The sequence below is a fragment of the Coffea arabica genome, chromosome 7c, assembly GCF_036785885.1.
Source record: "Coffea arabica cultivar ET-39 chromosome 7c, Coffea Arabica ET-39 HiFi, whole genome shotgun sequence".
Lineage (NCBI taxonomy): Eukaryota > Viridiplantae > Streptophyta > Magnoliopsida > Gentianales > Rubiaceae > Coffea > Coffea arabica.
The window spans coordinates 13,242,807-13,267,903 of record NC_092322.1 but is presented as its reverse complement, the minus strand read 5'-3'; the positions used below and the strand labels follow the sequence as shown (position 1 = coordinate 13,267,903).

The 25,097-nt window shown below is 35.6% G+C and overlaps 2 protein-coding genes across 3 annotated transcripts; one reads left to right on the top strand and one right to left on the bottom strand.

Annotated features, from left to right (window-relative positions):
* Window positions 1-3,257: 3,257 nt before the first annotated feature.
* Window positions 3,258-5,970, bottom strand: LOC113699578 (probable transcription factor At1g11510). The gene is made up of 2 exons (XM_027219949.1): window positions 5,940-5,970; window positions 3,258-4,312 (listed from the first exon to the last, which is right to left on the bottom strand). Exons 1-2 carry the CDS (start codon window positions 5,968-5,970, stop codon window positions 3,258-3,260), a joined length of 1,086 nt encoding a protein of 361 aa, XP_027075750.1.
* Window positions 5,868-22,418, top strand: LOC113699201 (uncharacterized). 2 transcript variants are annotated; one of them, XM_072058108.1, is made up of 15 exons: window positions 5,868-6,403; window positions 6,488-6,652; window positions 6,729-6,893; window positions 7,456-7,602; window positions 7,726-7,799; window positions 10,265-10,447; window positions 10,589-10,943; window positions 11,055-11,164; window positions 13,162-13,337; window positions 15,954-16,017; window positions 16,155-16,273; window positions 18,040-18,129; window positions 20,125-20,239; window positions 21,377-21,580; window positions 22,068-22,418. In XM_072058108.1, the coding sequence occupies exons 1-14, from the start codon at window positions 6,028-6,030 to the stop codon at window positions 21,563-21,565; spliced, it is 2,328 nt and encodes a 775-aa protein (XP_071914209.1). In that variant the 5' UTR covers window positions 5,868-6,027; the 3' UTR covers window positions 21,566-21,580; window positions 22,068-22,418. The 2 variants fall into 2 exon arrangements, with proteins under 2 accessions (XP_071914209.1, XP_027075190.1); XM_027219389.2 differs by having other exon boundaries at window positions 10,529-10,943.
* Window positions 22,419-25,097: the final 2,679 nt, after the last annotated feature.

The following is a 25,097-nucleotide window of genomic DNA, read 5'->3' as shown; positions in this document are numbered from 1 at the left end:
AAGAAAAAATATATGAGAACGATTCTCCATCATCTTTTCTACAGGAAGTGGGAAAATCGCAGGTAGGAGCTCGATTTTTTTTTTTTTTTTGCTGCAGAACTTCTTCAAGAGTAGATAAATCCGCCACTATGGACCTAAATTCAATGAACTTGGAGCTGTTTTTTCTAAATGGTTTTTGAATGAAAGCTGTTCGAATACATCCCAGGAAAGTGCATAAACCACGAAGCCGTTCTAAAAGCTCTAAATAAGATCGGAATTCGATGAGAAAGAAGGCTGATCGCTCAACCTGATCACTGAATTTTTCCAGCAAAAAATTTTTGGTTTGCATTCCTTCTTTTCTCTCTTTTTGGTTTCCTCGCCGCCCTCTCTTCTCTTTTTTTCTTATCCTCGCGTTTTGTTCCATTTTATACGAGATAGGGGTTGCTAAAACCCTTATCTCAATGGTTCATATGAAAGTTGGGTTTTGTGGCATTTTTAGGGCCATTAGATGGCTTGTGTTCTAGATTTTTCTTGATGATTGGGATTAAGGCGAGGTGGCCTTGTACCGGGGAGCTTAGAGGGAAAGAAAATGGAGCAGAAATCACGTGGAAATTGCCTCAACAATGCCAGCTGCAATTCTGTACCGTAACCTTGCTTCTTGTACGAGTGTAGAAGAAGATGATGCGCGCGTGTCTTGCACGTGTGCATATGAAGGTCTTTTTTTTTGTTTTCACAAAATCTGATTTTGATTGATTTTTTTCTTTTCTTTTCTGTCTTTCTTTTTCTTTTCTTTCTAATTTTCAAAAAAAATGAATTTGAGATGATTTTTTATAGAAAAAATAAAACAAAACAAAAATAAAATAAAATAAATTGATAAAAAAATAAATGACACAAAATTTTTGGTGTCTACACATACAAGGTACGTGGTGGATTTCAACAAAAAATTAGTTGGAAACCTAGGTAAAGACCACATTTGACAAATGTAAATTTGTAAAAGACGTAAAATTACACTTTTAAAAGTAACTGACAAAAAAAGTCATTTTACAAAATGTGAAGAACATTTTGAACTATTTTCCCTTTATTCTATATGTGAGTTTAAAAAATAGAATGAAATAAAGCACAAGAGTTTGTATTGAAAGTGGTGTTCAGGAAATCATATTTAGTTAAAAATAAATTTTGTACAAACTGTGACGGCCAAGAAATCAAATTCAGTTAAATTTGAGATTTTCAATTCCAGAGTAGCTATCACCACCTTTTCACCATCTCCATTCTTTGTGGTGGTCATCACTGTCATGGTTGTGATAATGTTTGTTAATTGTGAAGTCATAAATATTATAGTATTGAGATTTTGTGATTTTTTTTTTGGGTGTATGAATTGAATCCTAGATCCACATTGTAACCACCTATGGTATGATTTGGTGCCTTTGTTTTGTTTGGCAAAGTTTCATATCTACGCATTAGGTTAGGATACCTCAAGCTCCAGTAATTTGGATCATTTCTATTCTTGTTTTATATAAGTTCAAAATAAAAGGGATTCTCTGGGGTTCTTAAATCATAGGAAGACTCTCTGACATTCGCTAAAATTGCAGTTTTTTTTTTTTTGGATTTTATCCAAAAAAACAAAATCTAGACATAAAAGCAAACGTGAATATTAAAGAAACTAATTTTTCAAATAACAATCACTTAAATCTCTTGGTCATTTTACCCACCAAATAAGTAGTCCACTTGTATGGTGTGTATTTTTTTAGTGTTTATCTAAATTTTTACTATAATTTATAATATTTTAGAAAAAAATATTGGTGATGTGATACACGTGATATAAAAAAATATTTAAAAATTAATGTTTATGATGCAAATTGAATAATATTTGAATTTGTTTTTCAAATCATGCTAACGAAACGAACCTCTATTTTGTTTTTTTTTTAAAACACTTTCCTTCTCCTTTTTCCACTGCCTGCCATCAGTAACCTCCGCCACCCATCACTACCACATTTCTCACCCCCATTGGTACCCTATTCTTTCGATAGTTTTTAAAAATATTTGTTGGCTTTTAAAGTGTTATTGTAAATGATGTGCCAGATCGATTTTGAATTTCTAAAACCCAAAAAAAAAAAAATCAGGCCTATCAATATAGATAAAATGTTAGTCAAAATACAGCTAACGAAATAAACGAATTGCCTGCCTGGCCCAATTGGTAATTTGAAAGATTGGGTCGGGCCATTTGGCTGTCCATTTTTAGTGGGTTGAGTTAACTAAACCTAACTTGTTCATTGGTTGGGTTGGATTTTTCTTTGGATACCCAACTTGTGTTTAAGCAGATTAAATTCAAAGAATTAGTTTAGGTGAAGCGGTACTCCTCTCTCTCACGTACAAATCGTTACAGTATATTTTTCTACAAAACTTCCAAAAATAGCAATCCAAAGATGTTGCAACGAATTGTACTAATTTCAAGAAGCAACTGAACACTACTCTATAACAGCACATTCCAACTTCCAAACATGACATTTGCCATTTTATGGCTCGCCAAGTTACTGTATGTTTTGTTGCTTCGTTAGCTGAAACGCCCGTGCTTGCAAGATTTCCAATGGCATGGACATAAAACAACTGTTATGTTTTCGAGCTCTGATTGGATTAAGCTTGCAGGCATTAGATGACGATGCTGCAGATGTTTCATAAGGTCTCAAGATAATAGATTTAATATTGCTTCTTGCTACATGACGGAATCAATCAGGACATGTTCCTTGGGCAGTTTATCTGAAATTCTGCACTACCATATCAAAAGCAAATCCTCGCATCTTCTAGACATTTCAGTCTATAAATTTTATCATCCAAATTTTTGCCAGCTGCAAAATTTGCATCCCTTGAGCTCCTGTTATTGCTCTTTTCTACACAAGATAAATAGAAACAGGTTTTGGTGTTGCTTGTTGGAGAAATTCTTTTCAGCCACAGCAGACATTCAAGAAATAATTGTAGAGATTGATTTTTTATGAGTGATAGCAAAGACACTGCACATTCTACTCTAAATAACAGCTGAGAGCAGGGAAATAAGCATAGAAATCGTTTTCTTTAGTTAATCATAGCTCACCAAACTGATTAAACCTGAAATTGTGAGCATCGGAGCATGATCTCCTCCTATCTGCAAAGCAAAGATTTCTCATGATGGGTAATTCATCCCCTGCAGAGCCAAGGAAGCAAAGAAATAACACTAAGATACATAAAGAGATAATAAAAATGTTACCCTATTTCAGTCCGAAAAGCTGTGATCCTGAATCAAAATATCACCCTTTCTTCATTGCATCCAAGACATGATTTATCAGCTCCATCCTCAAGTTTAACTTCATCAAGAAGAGTTCAATCTCCTTTCTCCGTAATTCCTTCCATTTAACCTCCAACTCCTTTGCCTTCTCGCAATCAATCAAAGTCATGTTTCCCCTCATAAAGACTTTCAAACTTTCAGGCATCCACAAAAGTTCAAGATTCTTTTCATCAGATGACTCCTCCAAAAATGGATGATTAGGCTTGAAACCTCCTTGATCTTCCTCAACATTCACTTCATCATCATGCTTTAGTTGTAATTTTCTAACCATGGCCTTCTTTCCATCCTTTTTCTTCTTCATTCCACTCTTCACATCATCAACAAAATCAACACCACCCCATAGCTTTTTTGAAAGCTCAAAGGAAATAGATTCACGTGGACTCAAGAAAACAGGGTCGTTTCCACTACCTTTACGTTTCTCCAGGATTTTCAAGTAGTTGTTCTTCAAGCGTCTGATTTTCCCATATACCTGAGTCTTTGTAAACTCAAAATGAAGCTTCCCTTTCAAGAACTCATAAACTGCATTCGTGTGAGCTGACAAATCAGTGACATTTTGCAGTTTGGCGTAATCAATCATACCTTGGAGTATATCAATCTCATTTTTCTCGGTAAAAACCCTAGCAAAAGATGATGTAGTGGGATGGACAGAAGTCTTCTTTTGGTTTTCTTTATTCCTTGCACCAATAACAACAACATTCTTCATCGTCTTGTTCTTTCTTGCACCATCCTTCTGATCCCGCTTGGGCCGTTTGAAAGAGTGTTTTTGGGGTGCTTCAGAATCAGAACCGGTTCCTGAAGTTGGACGGTATTGGGTTGGTCGTGCACTTACTTCACGAACAGCTGCTTGTTGAGTTGGAGGGATTCTTTCTTTTTCCTCTTGATCTTCTTCAGCGATTTCCTCTCCTTGCAATGCAGCTTCCGAGATTTCCTTTCCATGTTGAGTTTGAGGGATTCTGTCATTTTCCCCTTTGTCTTCTTCTTCTTCAGGGATTTCCTCTCCTTGTAATGCATCTCCTTCTGGATCGTCATCATCATCTCCATCTCCATCATCATCTTCCTCTTCCTCTCCTTCTCCTTCTCCTTCTCCTTCTCCTTCTGGGTTTTGGATATCCCATGGAAGGCGATGGAGACTACTTTTGATGCCCATTTTTCTGTGGGTTGAGAGTTGATCCTTGATGGTTTGAACTTGGAAGCAGTCAATGGCTTATTTAAAGAGTGCAATGTGCAGTGCGAAGACCAAGGTGAAGGTGAAGAGTCTGGCGCTTCAGCTGACCCATTGAGACTCAAAATCTATACAGACTAGACAGGTCGGGTGGATTCGGTGACGTCACACTCAATCACTTACTTACCTTTTTTTATTAGCCAAAACTGAAAAGACGTTGGCTGTTGCACGCTTGGAGTTCTAACCACTAGCCTTTGAGCTGGTTGCCTTTTTTTTCTTTTCATGTAAAGTGCCCAAAAATTTTCTTCCATCATATTTGGTTTATTGTTCAATTTTTGGGGTGGGTATAAAGATTTTTGGGTAGGTATTTATTCTTCATTTGAGCATTTTGAATATCAATGTTTATGAGATTAAAAGATGAGTAAAAAGATATGAAAGGTGATTAAATGTGTCTAGGGAATAATTGCCAAAACTCTCTGTATAATATAAGTGGAAAAAAAAATTCACTTTAAGATATTGAAGGGTCGCTAATTATCAAATAGATATAAATTGGAACATAAACCAACCTAATCAGATCGAACATTTTAGTATTCAAACTTATTTGATTATTTTAATAAATTTAAAATTTTGTTCAAATTTGACTTGTTTGTTTGTTGAATCGAGTTTGAATATCATTGAATAATGAATATAAAATGTTGTTCGATCTTGATATGATTAGTTAGTGAACTAAATTCGAACAAGTTCTCGTTAAGTTAAGTTTGATTCAAATATTGAGTAACTTGATTCATCTTCCAATCCTATATATAAGTTTATAGAGTTTGCAAAACCACATTCTCAACCCTTAATCTGCCAATGTTAAATGATAATTTTTAGCTTTATCAAACACATAAATTTAACAGCTAGATTCAAATTCGGAATACAGTTATAATTCTTGATGTATTTCGAACTAAAACATATCCTCCTACCACTAGATTTGAAATATTCGCTGTTACACCTACAAATCTAGAAAGAAAACAATTAGCACATATGATCACGAGACTGACGTGTCTTAATCATAATATTTTTTATTTTACTTTTATCATAAACATATTCGAGGTGCCTACATCAAGTCACATTAAAAGCGTGATCAATATGGTTAGATATTTGGATTCTCAACAATTGCATTAGGTGTAACAAAGTTTATAAATTTTTAGCAAAACTAATTAAACTCATACTATATTGTTTTTAGCCAAGCAAGTGAAAGTCGGTTTTGTTGGATAGTTTTTTCTTTTTAAATTTTACTTGTATCACAAATATATTTTTTTAAATAAATAAATTTATTTATTTAATTATTTTTATCTCACATGTATCAAATTATAAAATGTAACACATATTTAAAAAAAAAATTCAAACAATCTTGTATAAGCTTTTTGCAAGCCCATTCGCCCGCTGAACAAGTCGGATAGAGACAAGAGAATCATCTAAACGGGCGGGTACCCGTACCTGCATTTGTAGTCTGGCCCTTCCTCGTCATCCCGCGCCCAAAATCTCATTCAAAGGCCTAATTAGAAACCCCCCAAAAAAAAAAAAAATGTCGCAGCCGGAGCCGGTGAACATTCTCTCCGACGACGACGATGAAGACGACGTCGTTGCCAAAACCGGTTATGCAAAGTACAACCGAACTGCTCCGAGATCAGAAAACGACGTCGTCTGCATCGACCTCTCAACTCCATCCCCGTACTTCCCGACGAAGAAGAAGCAAAGATTATCAGACCACTCGGCTAATTCAAAGCCTAGTTCGAGCAATTCTACCGCTCCACTCTTCATCCTTGATGATGACGTCACGCCGCAGAAGCATCCTCCGGGAACCACCCCCACTCAGCCGGTCGTCACCGAGACTCCTCCGAATTTTTCTCATATCTTCTCCTCCAAGCTTGAGGAGGCCTCAATTCGCAAATGCTCCTATGGTTCCTTCGGCATGGATTGTTGGTTGCATTTTATTTTTCGTTATATATTTTTAGCGGTAATTGAGTAAATGGTTTTCGTTTCAGGGTTGGATTCCCCGCCATCTGTTGTTGGGGAGACGCCATTTTCGGATAAAGTGTCCAATTCTGAACATGCAAATGGTGGATTCAGCAGCCGCAACTCCAGTTCTCAACCATTGGCAGCGACAGCAGATGCTGCAGGGGTTTTATTTTCCGTCTACTCTCCCCCTGGTGAGCTTTAACTTCTGCCATATCCCAATTGCTTGAACCACCAATCCCAAGTTTATATCTTTTATCTGTTTTTCAGGGTTAAATTCTCCTCCATCTGTTGTTGATGAGACACCAATATTGGAAAAAATGTCCAATTCTGAACTTGCAATTGCTGAATTCAAGCGCGTCGACTCCAATTTTCAACAATTGGCAGCAGCAGTAGATGCGCCTGGGGCTTTATTTTCTGACTGCTCGCCTCCTGGTGAGCTCTAACTTTTGCATACTTCGCGAACTTGGACTCTAATTTCCCAAGTTCATGCTTTTTTAAACATCTTAACATGCTTTTAGATGAGTTTTGAAGCAACCTTTTGTTTTGCCTCGAAATATTGCCAGGATGATGGGTTTTTTCCTCTATATTTTGCCAGTAGTTGTGCTCTGACAAAATGCACTTTCATTTAGTTAAGAGGAAGAGATGCTTTAGTTCAATCAGAGCTAAAAATGTAATCCAAGACACAAACTTGGCACAATATACAAGATAGCTGTTCCACTGGTTGAGTGTGAACATGTTCTATTTTGTCACTTGAATTTTGTTACTATTTTTTTTTAGCAAATTTTGACAAATTGCAAAATGTTTAATTCTAAATTCCTTCAAGAAGGCATGCAATTGGATATTTTTGAACCAAATTTTGAAAGAGACCAGCGTAAAAGGCCGTTTATGGTTCATTTGCTGTCTGTTAGTTGTTCCATGTGTATAACACTTTATGACAAATTTGTCACAGTTACTTCATCTTTGTTCTTTTTTCCTTTTTCTGGAAAACTTTCAGAGAGTAGATTGATATGTCTGCAGTCTGATAATGAGTCTGAGAGAGGATTGGAAGCTCAGGAAGCTGATGAAAGAACTGGTTTGATAGTTGATGTGGCAGAGGAGTTTGAACTGAGCTCCAGATTTGTTGAATCCACACTTTCTTATGGTAAGTAACCTATTCTTTTATGCCTTTATTTTACCCTTGGCATCAATCTACAAAAGAGAAAATTTAGCTCTCTTCATGAACTCCTTTTACATAGTATCACTGAATAGAAAGGAAATTTGACAGGTGAGGCTAATCAAACGCACCTGGCAGTGGTCAGCTCCCTGCATCCTTGTTCATTGGAATATGATCTATCTCTGGTTTGTTTTCTTGCTACCTGAGAATTTTGCTTTTCATGACTTGTGTTTGCACAGGTTGCGTGAGAGTTAAATTTAATATGGCATTTCCGAACTTATCTCTATTTTGATTTTATTATCTTGAAGCTTTTTGGAATCTTGAAACACTTAATTGGTCACTTGAATTTGCTGTCTCATTTTCTCTTTTAACCTATTTTTAATAGAAATCCAAGGGCGAAATAAATTGAGTTTTGGAATCTTATTTTGAGAAACAGTATATAATTTATTTTAATTGAACTTAAATCAGATTTACCCTTCATTTTATATTGGCTAGAGATCTGCTGACAAGGATCTAGTAGCTTGAGACAGAATGAACAACTAATGTATGACACTTACACTGTAATGGTCATCTGACCATTTTTCTGATCACTGGTTTGCTTCTGTTCCTATTAAATTTGCTCTCAACCTTTAATCCCTTCAGAAGTTTATGTCTGCATGGATACTCATGTTTCTGAAATTTTGGTCTAAGGCACTGATAGCTTCTCCTCTGGATTGTGATTATACTGTGCTGGTAGCCAAAACTGTGTCAGTTCCCTTCAGTATATCAAGAGATGAAATTTTGCCTTGTACCAATTAATATCCATGTCTGTGCATGATATTAGTAGTAAAACAGGTCGTCACATTGTGTCTTGTTTTGAAGGTATGCTAGGAGAAACAAATAGTGCGATCATAAGAATGGATGATTAGGGCATGTTCTAAGATTGACTTGACAGAAACATTCTTGGCTTGGTCCCCATATTCATTTCAGAATCTACCAAAAACGAATATAATGAAGAAACATAGACATGAGTAAGAAAGTGTCTTACTTAGGCGGCTGTTTTTGGTTGCTTAAATTTAGGTAATTCAAACCTCTTGGCTAAAGGTATTTTGAGGTATTCTGGTTTGCTTCTGCTTCTACTGTTACTTTGTCATAAATTGAGAAAAGCTGACATTAAGAAGCACCGTTAGAGTCCTTTTGCGAGACAGCATTTGGCATTTCAAACAAAACATACGAAACATTCTGGAATTTGTTCTTTTATGTTTGATATGCGTGTGTGTGTGTGTGTGTATATGTATCTATGTATGTATGTATGTATTCATTTATTAGAGGCTTAAACAGTTTGCAAATTGGTTCAAGTACTTTGAAAGAGCTGACATAACTCAGATTAGGATCTGCACTGGAACTGTAATCGGTCACTTTAATAGAAGCAATAAAAGTATCTCATAGCTCTAGTCTTTTAACAACCTTAATGCTCTTTATTAAGCTTGGGAATGAATTAGCCGCAACATTACATGCATTTGTGCAGCAGGTCATCAATTGTTCTACAATCTGCTGAAAATTTAGCAACACCTTTAGTGTTGATCCTGTGTACTGAGATGGTAAATGTTTGATGGCTGGCAATTAGCAAAATTGAATCTTTGTTGAGTTTGATTGTATAACTGAGGAGTTAGCTTAATCTATCACCAGTTTTTTCTCCATCTTCTGAACTCTTTTTGATAGGCTTCTCTACAATTAATTTCCTTCCTCCCCATGAACTCATCTTGCATACCAGAAGGCAAGAAGGTGAAAGAAAAGATCAACTGAGTTAATTCAGAAAAAAAGGAATGGTGGAGCACACATGCAGTTTAGGAATTTATAATAGCCATGAATAGAAATTCAAATGGAAATATGAACCAGTGCCGCAAAGCAAGCTGAATGAAGTTAGCTATTGGAAGAAAGAGAAGACCTTTTGTACCTAAGGCTGAAATCTGCAATTGGCAATGCTGTTATATTGGATCTCTGTTTTCCTCTTGAAGTATAAACCTTTCAATAAGGGTTTTGATGTATGCTTGGTGAATTGGAACTAGTACCTTAGTGAGACTTTAGGCACTTGTGGATGATTTATTGGAAAAATAATTGGTCAAGTTAAATGGAATTTCTGGAAATAGTTGATAGTATTGGATTCTTTTCTGCAGAACAGAGTGTTAGCCTGTATTGAGTGCACTAACTAAGCACATGTGCATTCTTATTTTGTTAAGGAAAATTGTTCAGGTTATTATATGAAAACAAAAGCATAGACATTGCATGATATGCCTTTTATAGTTTTCTGCAAATATACTTTCTTTGTGTTTTGATGGGAATTTGAAAACTGAGAGAGGGATAGAAAAGCTGTTTCTGACAACTTCTGACGGAGTACTTGCATTAGAAGCACTAAAAGCCAATGTCTTTAAGACAGCAAAAAACTTTGTACATAAGTTCGATGACTAATTTACGGTGAAAGTTGGAGTTTTGGAAATTGCTCTTTCTTTGGAACTTTTAGCTGCAAACTGTCATCTCTATGGCTTTTAATGTACTGAAAATATTACCAAAAGAATATATATGTACTGGAAATCATTTTATATGAGATGCTTTGTTCAAGTGATTTGCCCTACTGTTTTTGTCGATAATGGTTTGATGAATTCCTTTTCAGGTACATGGTACTTTTGGTGATGAGTCTGATAGAAAGGAGCTCATGGTTCAAGTGTCTGAACCAAAAGGCAAAATCAAGAGTAAGGCCATTTCAGAGAAAGGTTCAGATAGTTCAATCAGGAAAGGGAGGACGTCGAAGGAAGAAAGGCTTCTCCTGAAGGAAGAAAGGAAACAGCAGAAAGAAGTAAGTCTTTTCCAGTATAGTGATTAATTGGAACAACAGTAACTTTTAGAGAGGAACAACTCATGGAGGATTAACTTACAGCAAGATAAACTGGAAAAAGCATCTCAAAAGGCTGAAGCTGTTGAGTTGGTGAAATTGCAGAATGAAAAGCAAAAGATCTACCTGGAAGAGGAGAAACTGGAAAGAGAAGCTCAAAAGGTTGAAGCTGCTGAGTCGGTAAAATTGCAGAAAGAAAAGCAAAAGATCTGCCTTCAGAAGGAGAAATTGGAAAGAGCAGCTCAAAAGGCTGAAGCTGCAGCTTTGAAAAAACTGCAGAAAGAAGAGCAAAAGATCTATCGGCAGCAACAGAAATTGGAAAGAGCAGCTCAAATAGCTGAAGCTGCAGCATTGAAAAAACTGGCAAAAGAAAAGCAGAAGTGGGAAAAAGGAAAGTTTGCCCAAAAAACAATTGTGGCTCAAATAGATAGTAAAATAGTTGAAATGGGGTCAATCGGAGGTATGATGCTTAGTAATACATAGTGCTCTTGTAGCTGCTTTGCTAGAGTTCTTTTCATGCACCTTTTTTTCTGGTAAGGTGTTAAGCAAGTGTTTTACTTTTCTATATCAGGACATCTGCTTACAAGGTTTGCAGAAAAGGGTCTCTCATATCGTATAACGTCAAACGCAATTGAAAGATCTATTGTGTGGACAATACCTGTTCCAGAGCAATTGGTGCAGGTAATATCTGTTTTTACAATATTTTTCTAATGGGGCAATTTTATATGCTTCATTTGTCGCTTTCACAGGCGCATGTAGTTAGATTTTAGAGTTTCCTGCTTTAGTTACACAAGCATCATTTTTTAGAGATGCACGATAAAAGAAAAAAATTTTCCTTCTCAAGCAATGATTGAGATGTACTATGCTGATATTCCAATGTTTAATTTTCTTTTGCTTGAATTTGTAAATGCTATTATATCAATGCGTGAAGGTTGCCAATCACTTGAATTCCATTCACATTTGTAGGTGTCATCTTCATATAGGCATAAGAACTGTAGATAGTATAATACTGGAATGGATGTTGCCCTTCTTGTCATAAGCATTTCCCTTTGGATGAGAAAGATTTTTTGGATTCTGACAAATCATCATTGTTTAGTTACATATGTCTTTCCAATTTTGAGATATAGAGAAATTTCTGCAATAAATGAATGGGGACTCATGAAGAAAGTTAGATTTTTGTGGTTACTTCTGGAGTCCTAAGATAGCTTAACTGCTACCCCAATGGCGTAATGTCATTTGCCTTCTTTTTTTTCTTTTCTTTTTCTTATAAATAATTTCCTTGTATTAGAGGCTGCAAAATTTAGGTTCATTGTCAAGTGAAAAACAGGGTAGACAAGAAGATGTAAAATTTGACATTCTCAAAAATGGTGTATTTTGTTTATCAAATAGGGATCATATACCAATAATGCAGATTATGGAATCGCTACCAAATCTATATTATAGTCATGGAATTTTTGTATTCAGTTAAAGTTCTATTAGGATTTCTTCTCTGAGTTTCTTTATTCTCTGCCAAATGGAGTCATGGAGTTTCCTGTTTCTTTGAGGTTAAGATATTAAGATACATTAAGATAATTTCATGTTTTGAATGTTTTTTGGTCTAATGGAAATCTTAAAGAGTATTGTGCACTTTTTGTCCACATTATTGATTGTTTTTCATACCTTTTAGAGAATGGTCATTGAACTTGGATTTTTGACCTACCATTTAACAAGTCCTAGGCTGTGTAATAGTTTAGTGTATGTTGCGTAAAAGATGTCTTGGGACTTGGTATGAATTTGTTTTCAGGTCTAAGACAAGAATATTTTAATTTGTTATACAATTAAAGCTGAATCTGTTGACTCCTATTCCTTGTGGAGCTGTGAGGTATAAATATGTGAAGCGTTGATGCTTCAGGTGTACTGGTCTTGGTGTGCTATAAGAAGGTTGCAATAGAGCGATGTAGATTTATCGGTTCATACTGTGATGCTTTATACTTTCTGCATCTATGCGCACATCTGTAATTTTTATTGAATCTGTGTGTTTTAGATGTTCTAGTGATACACCAATTTCTGAGCTAAACCTTACCCTGTTCCTTTCATTGCTATCAAATCTGGATTTTGATTGGCTTGTAAAAATTTTTACACTGAAATGATAAACTTCTCATTGTCAAACATGAGACTGAACTTTGTAAATTTGAAGAGATATTGTCAGTCTCATGTTCCTGGGTACCTATGTTAACTGCATCTGTTTTTTTGGCACTGTAACCAGTTGCTTCTTGTTCAATACTCTACTGGATTTAACCTTATGCTTTTCTGGTTCAGTACAGTCAACAAGAGAGTTGAATACAACTTATTTTTGGCACAAACACAATTTATATCCTCTAATTACTGTGACCTTGAGTTTCTTGAGTGTTATGTGGGTCAATCTGTATTCTAGTAGATTCCCTGGGGACTTCCACTGGGGTATGCCTTAGCCTTTTGGGCCTTGTTAAAAAACCCCTTTAGGTGCACCCAGTATCATTAAGAAGCATGTTCTCATTGGCTTTATGTCATGCTCATCGAAATGTTAATCCTGCAAGCCAAGATGCTGTACTTTCTTTTAGCCTGTTACTGATTCTTAGTAGTCTTGCTTTGATTGTCTAAATTAACAGGCATGGTGTTTGAACTATATTTTGGAATGTTTTGACTTTGGTGTGATGCAGATTTCATCTGAGGGCATGGTTGTACCATATGTGTTACTCATATATGGGGCTGAAGAATTCTGCAATCTCGTCATGGGTGGAACACTTATGGATCAAGCTTCCAGGGTTCAATACCATTATCCAAACCATACGATTTGTTACCTCACAAATAGACTGATGGCCTACATAAATAAACGGTTAGAAGCTATGCTATCTTTCTGATGTAATTTATATTTGCACATGGGTTTTGGTTACAGTTGACTTGATGATATGTTATCACTTCTCACAACACTTGTAATCTGATTATATCTTTTTGTTCTTGATGGTTGTTATTGTTTTCTGTGTTTCCTAACATTGTGATGTCCAAAGATTTTGTTTTACTTTTTCATTTTTTTTATATGTTCATTGATAATTTTATGAATGTGGAAATCCTTGAAGAGATGAAGACGTGAGTAGATTTTTGACTATAGCATATTGGTATGACTTTGAGAGGAAAGGAATCCAGTATCTACTCATTATTATCTGGTTGCTTATTAGGTCTTTGTTTATAGTTTTCACTTCTTTCCTCTGTTTAGTCAACATAATTGAGTCATGTGTTTATTCTTCCCTTTTCAAAAAATATGCAGATAGACACATATAGTGGTATATACACAAATTCAAGGCAACATACATGCACCACACTTGTACACACAGACCCATATGTTGTGTGTGTGCTTGTGAGTATTATTGGTCCCGTAATAACCTGAATGTCAACTTGGGGATTTGTTTGATCAAAGCTGATTCTACTACTGTTTAAGGTTTCTGGTTATTGGCTAATTATACAATTAAAATGGTAAATGTCAACATGTGTCTTTACTGATTGATAAAAGTGAAAGAGAACGTTTTTGTTAAATAATTTGAGTCTAAAGGTGTGATTTGTTCTCTGGGGCATGGACTTCATGGTTCTGGGCCTATTTGTGTGGTCAATACTGTTTTTCATGTGCTTTGACTTATTGCATTTGTGTTTGATGTATGTATAATTGGCAGTAAGAAAAAAAAAGCTAAACAAAACAAGTGGTTGTAGTACCTAGGAAATTAAGGTAGATGACAAATTTTACTGCTTTTCTTTCAAATCACTCTGGATTAAAGTCTTTAAAGCACTATTGGAGCTTGAATTTCTAAGCTTAGTAGCTAATTAGAACCCTAACAATGTCACATCCAAATCCACTGGCAATACCATTCTGCTAAATGATATTAGTTCGTGTAAGCAAATCCAAAGTCTCAATCTAAACATGTGTCTTTGTGGCCTTATCATTCCATCATCAACATACTAGCCTGCCTACCTTTTTCTGTTATCATTTTTTCAATTGCCATTCTGAGGAAGAAATTAAGAAACCCAAAGTCCTTCCTTTGAAGAAAAATGATGTGGAAACTAGTCTTTCTGATTGGTAATCTGGATTGCCTAATCCTAATTAAAATAAGAGAAAGAAAACTTTAATCATGGTGCATATACTCATTATGTATGTGTTTATAGATGGTGATGCTAAAGTTTCTGACTTGATTTCTTGATGCTTGCTGTGCTTTTAGTGTAAGTTTGAGGCTCAGGCTCATTTCTGGAGGTTCAGGTTCAATTCCAAAGTCTGGTAGAGCATGTTTATAGTGCTGCTATTTCATGCTACCCTTACAATTATATTTTTTGGCTTAGAATCATAGGAACAATAATATGCAGATATCTACCACTTGGTTTGTGCTTGTCATTTCAAATCCTATATTTTCATTGAGCACTTAAGCTTTCTGTTTTTCATTGAACTCCTGCTGGAGACCAGATGCAGGCATAGACATTTGTCCTTCTTTGACTGTGCTGTCTGATCTGCATATAGCTAGAATAGTATTTAGTCACTATTCTAACATTGCCATGTATACTAGTTAAAAGAGCCTAAAGCCCACCATTAAGTGCAAAGCCAGGCAGAGCACAAGCCCAGAGCTTTTTATCATCTGAAGCAAGTGGCCATTATAAAGCACAAGAAAAGCACACGGAGCCCCCCCAAAAAAAAAAAAAAAATCTCTTTGTTGACTTTTCTTTGTTTATTTATAAAAACCATTGAATGTCTTCTTATGGTGACCCCTGGTTAATGAGTAGTATGATTAGTTTGTGGCATGAGAAGCATAGGATAACTGATTATTACTCAAGTAGACCCTCAATTTTTGTTGACTTGATTAATGAAGATCATAAGGAGCTTCATAGTCTATGCATTTTACAATGCTTGAACCTTTAAAGTTAGCTGTTTGTTTGCTATGTTTCTATTTTTTTCTTTCTTTGAAATTGCATATGTTATTGTTTTGACATTTTTAGCATGTAAATTAGCATTCAATGCACTAATTTGCATTTTTGGACATCGAATGTGCTGTTCATTATTCATCTTTTAGTAATGAAAATGTCGAAAAACTGTTGTTGCAGTATTTTATGCTATAAATGAAAACATACTATATGCATAAGAATCTTAATGTCAATAAAGCTTGCATGCTTGCTTTAAGCTTTGTGCTTAAGCCCCACAAGGCCCCTTATTCTATAGTGCGCATTGCGCCTTTGACCACCATATAGCCATGTTGTGTTGTATACATATGTGATGAATAAAGCTTTTTTAGTTTCCATCTGATTTGATTGCTTTGCTGAATTCGTGTCATGTTTCTAATTCTGAACTGGGCTACAGTTATTCTGTATGAGACTTTTGCAATGAAGCAATTTTTGACTATTGAAAATATTTGAGTCGCATCGGGCTTTTCTTTTTGGATACTCTATTGAATTTTTATGCTTTATGATGTTGATGTAATAGGGAACAAGATCATTATAAGAACCCCAGCAAATATGAAGGTTGGAAGCGCCCACCAATAGAGGAGGTTGTTGGACATGACTTTGTCGTCATTAATAATCATAATTGCTTGAAGAATTTTGTTTGCAGGGAACTGAATTCTCCTATCAGGACAGCTTATGAAACTAAATGTTGCCTTTAAACCATTTTTTTTCTGGTTCACAGGTGTTGGCAAAATTAGCCACTCATTTTACTAGGGTGCATTCAAGACTGTGTTGTGATGAAGCTGAATTAGCAGAACATGTTGTTGGTTTGACTCACAGCCTTGCCTCTTGTCAGTATAGGTATGCAATGGACAGTTCTGTCATAAGTTTGAGTATGTAGACGACCTGAATGTGTATCTTACAGGTTTGAGCTTTTTATGAGCTGATGTTGCAGATTTATTGAGCATATATAATTATTGGGTGACAACTTTTTCCATCTAAGTAAGAATATAGTACCTAAAAGTTAGTTATTTCAGCTCTACTGCTGTTTTTTTTGCCAGAAGGCATTGGTCTGATTGTACTTACTTAATCCTTCAGTAACAGCATTTTAAAATCTCTCTTGCTCTCTGTTGTATGTCATTTGTCATTAAAATGTTGAGACCTGGGGGTTGAATGGAGCAATACAGTTAAGGGAATGAGTAATTCTCACAAAAATGAGATGAACTGACTTTGAATCCCTTTGCAGTTCGTTGAATGAGATTTCTAGAGGGATAATGTACAAAATGAAGCAAGAAAAACAAATTGAAACAAAAACTTCAGGGTGTAATATTTTATTTCGCTAATCCTGTCTTTAGGGGCCAAAGTTGTATTTACCTGAGAGGAGAAGGTGATTTTAGGTGAGAGGTTATTCACCTCCGGCCTTCACTGTTCACTTTAGTTTAGTATTTGTAAGAATATTGATGTATTTAACTAAGGTTGCCAATGTCCGTTGTTGGTCTATTATGATTTATAACTGTGAAGTCGTCTTTTTCCATTTCCAATTTCTTCTTTAGTCTGCAGTATTTATCCCATTTTCCTTTTCCCATTCTCATCTGTGTGTCTTCTTGAAATCAGTTAGGTCAATCTAAATATGCCCAGGGATTGTTGACTATGAACGGGCTAATCTGGTCGTCTTGTTTAATAATGCATGATGTATGCCATGGGGGAACATTTTGTATGGTGGTAAAGAAGACAAAATGGGAAACATATAAGGAGAACAGAAGAAATGAAATGAGTTCCAACCTGTACCAGATATCAAGTTTACATTGGACTATGGTACAGTCTGATATGTACTACAAACCTTATTTAAATTTTGGGGTAAAAAACAAAAAAGCCCCCCGTGATAAATCTAATATATAGAAAAGCTCCCCGTGGTTTCAAAACGTACAACACGACACTTCATACTTTGAACTAAATTGTAAAGGTGACGGAATCTGTTAAATTTAATGGAAATGACTTATTGGAATCTAAAAAAATTTTTTTATACCTAATTTTTAACAAATATACCTATTTTACCCCTTAACCCTTAATACTCTCTCTCTAAATATTAAACCAAATGATTTTGTTGAGTTGTCTTTTGCATTTTTGTCATTTCGTCCATTTCCGTTAAATTTAACGGATTCCGTCACCTTTACAATTTAGTTTAAAGCATGAGGTGTCGTGTTGTACGTTTTGAAACCACGGGGGCTTTTCTGTACATTAGATTTACCACAAGGGTTTTTTTTTTTGTTTTTTACCCTAAATTTTAAGCATACAAACCTACTTAAAACTGTCAAATCTGGTCATAGACCTTATTTGTGGGAGCTAAAAATGATATGCTACACTTCCTAGGTTGGTTTTGTTGACCTAGATATTGGTTCCATGTAGCTTTTATGTCTTTCTGCATGAGGATTAGGGGATTAGAATTTTTTTTTTTTAAAAAGTTTTTGACGGATCAAATGCTTGACCTGTAACTGCAACAAGGTTTTAACAAGGTTTGATTAACTACTTCAGTGCTCTTTGTGGATACCATCAAATTTCCACCTTGGCCGAAAGTTGGTCAAAATCTAGTACTTAGGTCCTTTGCTATCTGCTTTTTACCAATGCAGGAAGAAGCCAACACCATTATCAGTGAATGCAAATGGCTCTCTTGTACCCAAGGATTGTGCTGATAGAAATCTCATAAAGAAGAATACATGGTATGTTATTTCAAACAGTTTGTTCATTAAGGGATCTTGGTTCTTGCTGTAGGAATTTATTTGGCTTTTTCCCCCTCTAATCTAAAGTTTTTGGGCTAATGCATCATGCTTTAAACATGCAACTCACGATTTGGCTATCATTTTCACTTACTATTTTACTTCAGCATAGCAATCCATTCTTGATGTTTTAAAATGTACGCTACTTTTACTTAATACTTCGATTTATGAATGATATAGAATCCATATGGAAATTGGATTTGTTGGTGCCCACTGTGTCAGATTTCTTTGAACTGGCTTATTCAGATAATACTGGCCTATCTTCCATTGCTGTCAAATCAGCTGCATATAGCTCCTTTTTAAGCTAAAAGCTAGTTTTGTGTTTTGAATTCTGCTTTTACCTACTTTATGCTGGAAAAGTGCCATTCGAAGTAGCGTGCCTCAAGGTGCTATTGTGAACAGCTTTTGACTGTTTAAAACTTTGCCAACAAGTTACCCTTTAAAATTTTTAAACAGCTTTACAAAAATGGCATTTCTTTAGCAGCTTTAAAAAGGAGGAGGAAATTCGTCAAAGAAAAATAAGCAGGAGAGGTTGAAGACTTGCGCATTGTTTTAAACTTTGTTTGACAATGTTTCTAATCATTTTTGGATTAATATTGTTTTACTCAGTTTGTCAGGAACTTGGAAAAACGATAATATAAGAGAATGGCAGAAGCGCTAATAAAAGTTCAAAATGCTTTGTAGTGTGTTATTCCTTGGACTATATTATGTTGCACATCTAAGACCTAACACTAGGAACACTTAAGCATGGGTTGCCATGAAGCACCACGTACCATAGTTTCTACTTCCTATTGTATTTTAGCATGATATAACTTCTTAAGGCTATCTTCTGCTGCCCAGCAATTCTGCATTTCGAGTTTAGTCCTATTGCTCTGTTTTAACCTCCTTTTCTGTAGACAATTTAATCCTGGGGTGAGCTAAAGTTGCAACCTTTCTTACAGGAGTATATGCTTATATTACATCTCTACTTTGTCTTTTTTTATCCCTTTTTTTCTAATGATGTGAACAAAGATCAAGCACAGTAAATTAGAAGAAAGTAAGAATTACCTCATTTTCCTCTTCAGGATGGTCTGTTATACGAGTAAGTGTCTCACAGAGAAAACATAAACAAAGCATGGATTTAAAAGTTGTTGAATATTTCACTGGCGTAAGGCAGAGCAAACTTGAAAGATTAATGAGAATTTAGGACAAGTGAAAAGGCAGAGCAAAGTTGGAAATTGACTTTTTATAAGCTAAAACTCAGTTAAAAATTCATCTGCAGGAGTTCAGTTCCCAGTAGCAACCATTAGTTGTGAATTATGTTCTCCAATGTTTTCACAGTTTGATCCTTTGTCACTTTTGTCTACGATAACACTACAGTTTGTCCCTTTTTCCTGGGGATTTTTTTTTTTGGGGGGGGGGGGGGGAGTTAGTGGAGATTTCTGCCTGGTTTCCACAATTATTTCTTACATACTGAAGCGGGAACCTGAACTAAGAGAAGTTATTGGGATTGATATCTAGAGTCTTCAGTTTACATATGCATTAGCTAAGAAGGTGGTTAGTGAGACACATTTCCAAAAACCAGATCAGCAGTTGCCATAGCATGTAAGACATGCACTGGTGCACCCAATTGTATAGGTTGCAATCCTTTAAATGGGGGAAAGAATACAAGGATTTCATTGTTAATGTGTATATATTTGGAGACCTGAGGAATATAAGGAGCGAGTTTTGCTCATGAGGTTTTGGTGTGGCTATGAAAGAGTTAAATTTCACCTTTTGTCGCAGCTCTGAAATCAATCTAGCAATTTTTAATTTTTTTACTCTGGATATTTCAACTGCAGTTATTCTGTATGCAAGATGCTTCTTCTGCTGTAAAGGCTGTCATTAGGTATATTTGTATCATGTGCTATATAACAATCTTGGTTTTTGGACTTATATTCCATGTACAATTAATTGCAGGTTAAAAGCATTGGTAGCTATCCCTAAGGTACAACCACGGTTTGCCATTGCTATATGGAAAAAGTATCCCACAATGAAATCACTTTTGACTGTTTACATGGATCCGAGTAAATCGGTTAGTATCAATACAGAATTTCTTAAAACTCTCTCTCTCTCTCTCATCAATAAATAATTCTTATATGTTGAAAATTCTACTTGTCAACTATTTTATTCTATTAATTTGTCACAGTACCTTGTCTTGCCCGTGCTTGCCAGTTCATTTGAAGACCTTTCTAAACTACTCTGTTGACTGATTCCATGTCCATATTTGGGGACAAGAATAAGTAAATTTTTAATTGTTGATCTGGCTTTGAAAATCTCAGATAAGAGAAATCAAATTGGGTGCAAGTGTGACGGTTCGTGTCATCCTTTCAAGGGTGCCACAGAATGGAATAAAAACGTCTGCTTGAGAAAATCTTCCCCCACCCCGAAAAAAAAAACTATTAAATTGATAAACAAATAAAACTTAAGGGAATCAATATATGTGCTCTAAGTTGGTTACAAAAACAGGATTGGTATTTCATTAGACTTTCTTATATTTCTAGGACTGCTTTTTAGCAGTTGCATGAACTTATAATGGTAGCTTTCGTGAAAGCTTTTGAAATAGTTGAAGCTTGACTAGTTCCTGAATTACCACGGTTTCTTTTCTTGGGTTTCCAGTACTTTACATGACCAAAAGGCTGTTTTGATACTTCTCTTGTTTTTTTTTTCTTTTTCATTTTTTTTAAAACTTGCTTGTTATTTTATTGAGAATTTCAAATTAGCCAAAGAAAAATTTTCCATTAGGATTGCACACTCCTGAGTTTCAGGGTTCACTGTTAAAGATCTATAATGTTCTGCATCCGATGTGATTGCCCCATTGAGGTTTTCTGTAGAAGGGGGGTGATAGTTGCAAAAGGCAAATAGGTTTATTCTATTAAACACTTAGATTACTTTCTAAAGAACTAGAAGATTGGATCAGTTTCCATAACCTAAGCAGTTCATTTAAATTTTTGTGGGGGAAATTAGCTTAAAGTTCAGATATTGCCTGTTAAAAGATTGCCTGAGATTCCAGATTGTGCTCCTAGATGACGTGTGTCTTAGGTTTTTGCTTCTCTCATAATTATAATGCAAAATTTGATCAATTGTGTTGGCCTGAGTCCAATATGATCTATATGTTCTCTGGTTGACATCAGTTTCGGTTCGAGTTTAAGTTTCTTCTGCATGTTGTCAGGTGCATGAGAAAGAATTTTTGCTCCAAGATTTGACTACAGAAGGTTTACTTGGTGATGACAGAAGATTAGGAGAGATTTGTTCTAAGAGAATTTATAGGGTACTCATGGCTCAATGTGGGAACGTCATTACTGATGACGTTGAGCATGGAGCTGATTTTTTTTCGTTTACCAGCCCACTCTGCTGTTAATGCTCCAGCAACTAGGTTTGTACATGCTCTCGAGTCTGGACATTGCTTTTACGAATATTACTTGTGTTTTTTGCTTCAGTGTTTTTTTCTTTTTTGGAAGTATATACATGTTTGAATCTATGGGGTAAAAGAGTAGTGGCATCTTTTCTGCAACTGACTGCTCACTAGTGAAGTTACTAGGATAAGAAGTAACTAGTGAAGTGACTGCTTAGTATGTCATGGTTATGGTCCAATCTATGCTTCAAAAAATTTGCTTTGATGCAATCAGAGGGATTGCAGTTCGATGTCATAATTGCTTTACTTGTATCTAAAAGTTGAATTCCCTCCTCCCTCCAGAAAAAAAGGGCTGTTAAGAAATCAGAAAAAGAGTTGATTAGATCTTTTTTTTTTTAAACAGGGACTTAGTTATTTCCTCGTTTGAAACTTCCTGATGTACCGCAATGCTTCTGCCTTCACTTTATAGATTGAAAGTTGTTAAGAAATCTCTGATCATGAATTGCAGGCCGATTGAAAGTTATTTGGCAAGTGTTGTATCCTATTCGAATGAGGAAAAGATATTACAATCTTATCAGTTGTGAACTGGATAAAGCAGCATGCGGCAGCGTATTTATCAAATCAATGTGGCCTCAACAACTTGTTGGAAGCTTTTCTGCTGTGATGTCAGATCAGTGGAGGTGAAAAGATTTAGATTATCACCTTTCAGCTACGACTATATTGGCATATGTATATATGTCTTTTGCTAACATCAATGTTGCAAAACCTTGTCCAATTGACCTCTGCTATTATTTTCTAATTGGAAAATGAAGCATTGTGGAAAACTGACTAATAAGAAAGTTGAACTTTTTATCACAAATGCTTTGGCCCATATATTTGGTGTCTATCTCGCGAGCATTGTAGTTTGTGCATGTAAAGCACTTCACATGCACATAAAGCTGTGTTGAGACAATATCAGTTGGAGTCTCATCTCATATATTTTGTCTAGCTACTTTATTAGATTTTAAAGGACTTTCTGCAGTTACAAGTAAATGCAGACGGATACTCACTCTGGCGCATGCTCCGTTCCTCATGGAAAAGCATGGGGAAAGAGAGGAAGAAACCGAACAGAGATAAATGCCAGAACTTCTCTCTTTTTCAAAATCCAATAGTTATCTCATTTAGGTGATTCTACTTCACCAGCGTTCAATAGTTGTTGGTTGATTCATGTTTGATTCTGATGTCAGCTCTCTCTCTCTCTCTCTCTCTCTCTCTATATATATATATATATATATCGTGAATTTCCATTTGGTTGCCATCAGTATTATAAAAGAGAGTAGGCTTTTGCAGCAGTGTATGTAATCCAAATGTGATTTAAGCATGGTTGGCTTTTTACCGTGGCAGGTAGCACTTGAGATAATTGATTGTTTGCTCAAGAACTTTGGCCAAATATGATTCAAGAATACTTTTTTGAAGGGATGATTTGCCTAGTTGATAATTAGTTCTCTGCAAAAAAGTGTATCAAAGAAAAAGCTGAATAATGTTTCAATCAAAACGTTCGTGCCTATGATATCTACCCTATTGCAGTGAAACTGATCAATGCATAACAAGCTGATGAGCGTTTGAGTTTTAGCAAAAAATGGCTGGCAAGATAGACACAAAAGGCCCGCAAACTTGAGCAAAGGATAAAGGAAACAGCCGCACGAGGTTTATTTTATTGAACAGGTGGAGCTAGCCAGCACCCCCATTGATGCTGTCCCAGTCTCGGGTTCAACTCCAACTTGGTGCTGCAATTGGTGGTGGGTGGTGGAGCCACCTATACTTTACCTTAACTTTGCTGGCTCCCACAACCCATCATGACCAAACATCGGTGGACTTTCCACCCTTTTTTTTTTTTTTTTTTTTATGCTAACATCACTTTTCATTGCATGATCAAATCATAGACACAAAAATTACTTAAACACACGAGAGTCTCAACAATCATCTTCTCTTCTCCTCCTAAATTTTTGAAATAGTGATCTATTTTTTTTAGCTGAGATGTGGAATTTCGTTTTCTAATTCATTTGGATCTTTGCTTCATCAAGTGTTAGCTACCATATACTTATATCAACCCTATGGCATTCTGTTAACAGTTCACCATAAACAAAAAGGATGCAATAGTACCATTTTCATTCCCCTTTCGAGCAGCCTTTCTTTTCATAAATGGCATTGCTGTTCCATGTGGCAGCATGCCTTTGGCTCTGAGTGCTTGTTTGGTTTGCAAATTAGGTAGGATTAGTTATTGTGGATAAAGGCTTCTTAGATTGATAGTCTTTAGGTTCATGTTTCATTTAAGACACCCGTCTCGCATTTTTCATCATAATTGCTTGGAATAATTGGATGATTTCCTAGAAGCGACAGCACTATTTTTTTTGTGTTGTCTCGAAATGGTATCGAATTTACTACATGTATTTTAGGAATACATAAATTTACACTATTGTCATCACTAGTCAAATAATTTTACATTGTTGTTGAGTTTAATTAGAACTTCAATCCCATATCTAATGGTCAACCAACAAAAAGCAAGAAGACATGATCATAGCCATCCTTCAGTGCTCTTGATCTAGAAGATTGGAAGTGTGATAAACCAATCTATACAAATTATCTGTCACCGCAGAAATCATGGTACAAATTTTTTAGTGCCAATTTTTGTTGGTATATCTAATGTGACTCCATCTTGTAATGATGAGCACCAATGGGTTTAATGCTTCACAATATTATTTGTAGATATTTTACTAGTTTAGTGCACACTTTGGTGAGAGATACCCCCACATCCATTTAATTCAGCCACTATATGTGTTCATCCTATGGTGCCGCTATACACGAATCTTGATACAAATCCTCTAATATTCAAATCAAAGTCACAATCATGCCCCATGCAGACCGCACTAGACACACAAACCTTTTGCATGGGGTCCATATATGTTTCCTCTCCTCCATATATTTCATTGTTATGGGAGTAAATGTTTCTCTCTACCACCATAGGCATAAGGAAGCTTCCCGTTCTCCTCTTTCTTTTTCATCTATCATGGAGAAAATGAAATCATTTCCCTATTATTCAGCATCTTATGCAGAAGCAAGATTTGATTTTGAAGACAGAAGCAAGTCATATAGCTTTAATGGCCCTGGTGACAATCCTGAGGTCAAGAGGAGAAAAAGAGTTGCAGCCTATAATATGTATACTATGGAAGGCAAGCTCAAGTCCTCTCTGAGGAACAGCTTCAAGTGGATCAAGAGTAAATTCACAGATACCTATTATGATTCTTGATCCAGAAACAAGAATCACTCCTAATATATCATATCTTCTTAAGGGTCTACCTTTTCTTTTCTTTTTTAATGAGATGGAGGAGGGCTTTGGATGGTTCTGAAAGGAGCTGAGGTTTGCTGCTTCTATAAAGAGTAAATACTTTCATCCTGGGCTGAGAGTTCCTTCATCACTATGAATATATTGAGAAAAGTTGTGAACAAGGGTATACAGCATTATTAGCTTTGAAAGCATGGAAAAATTATGTTTTCATGT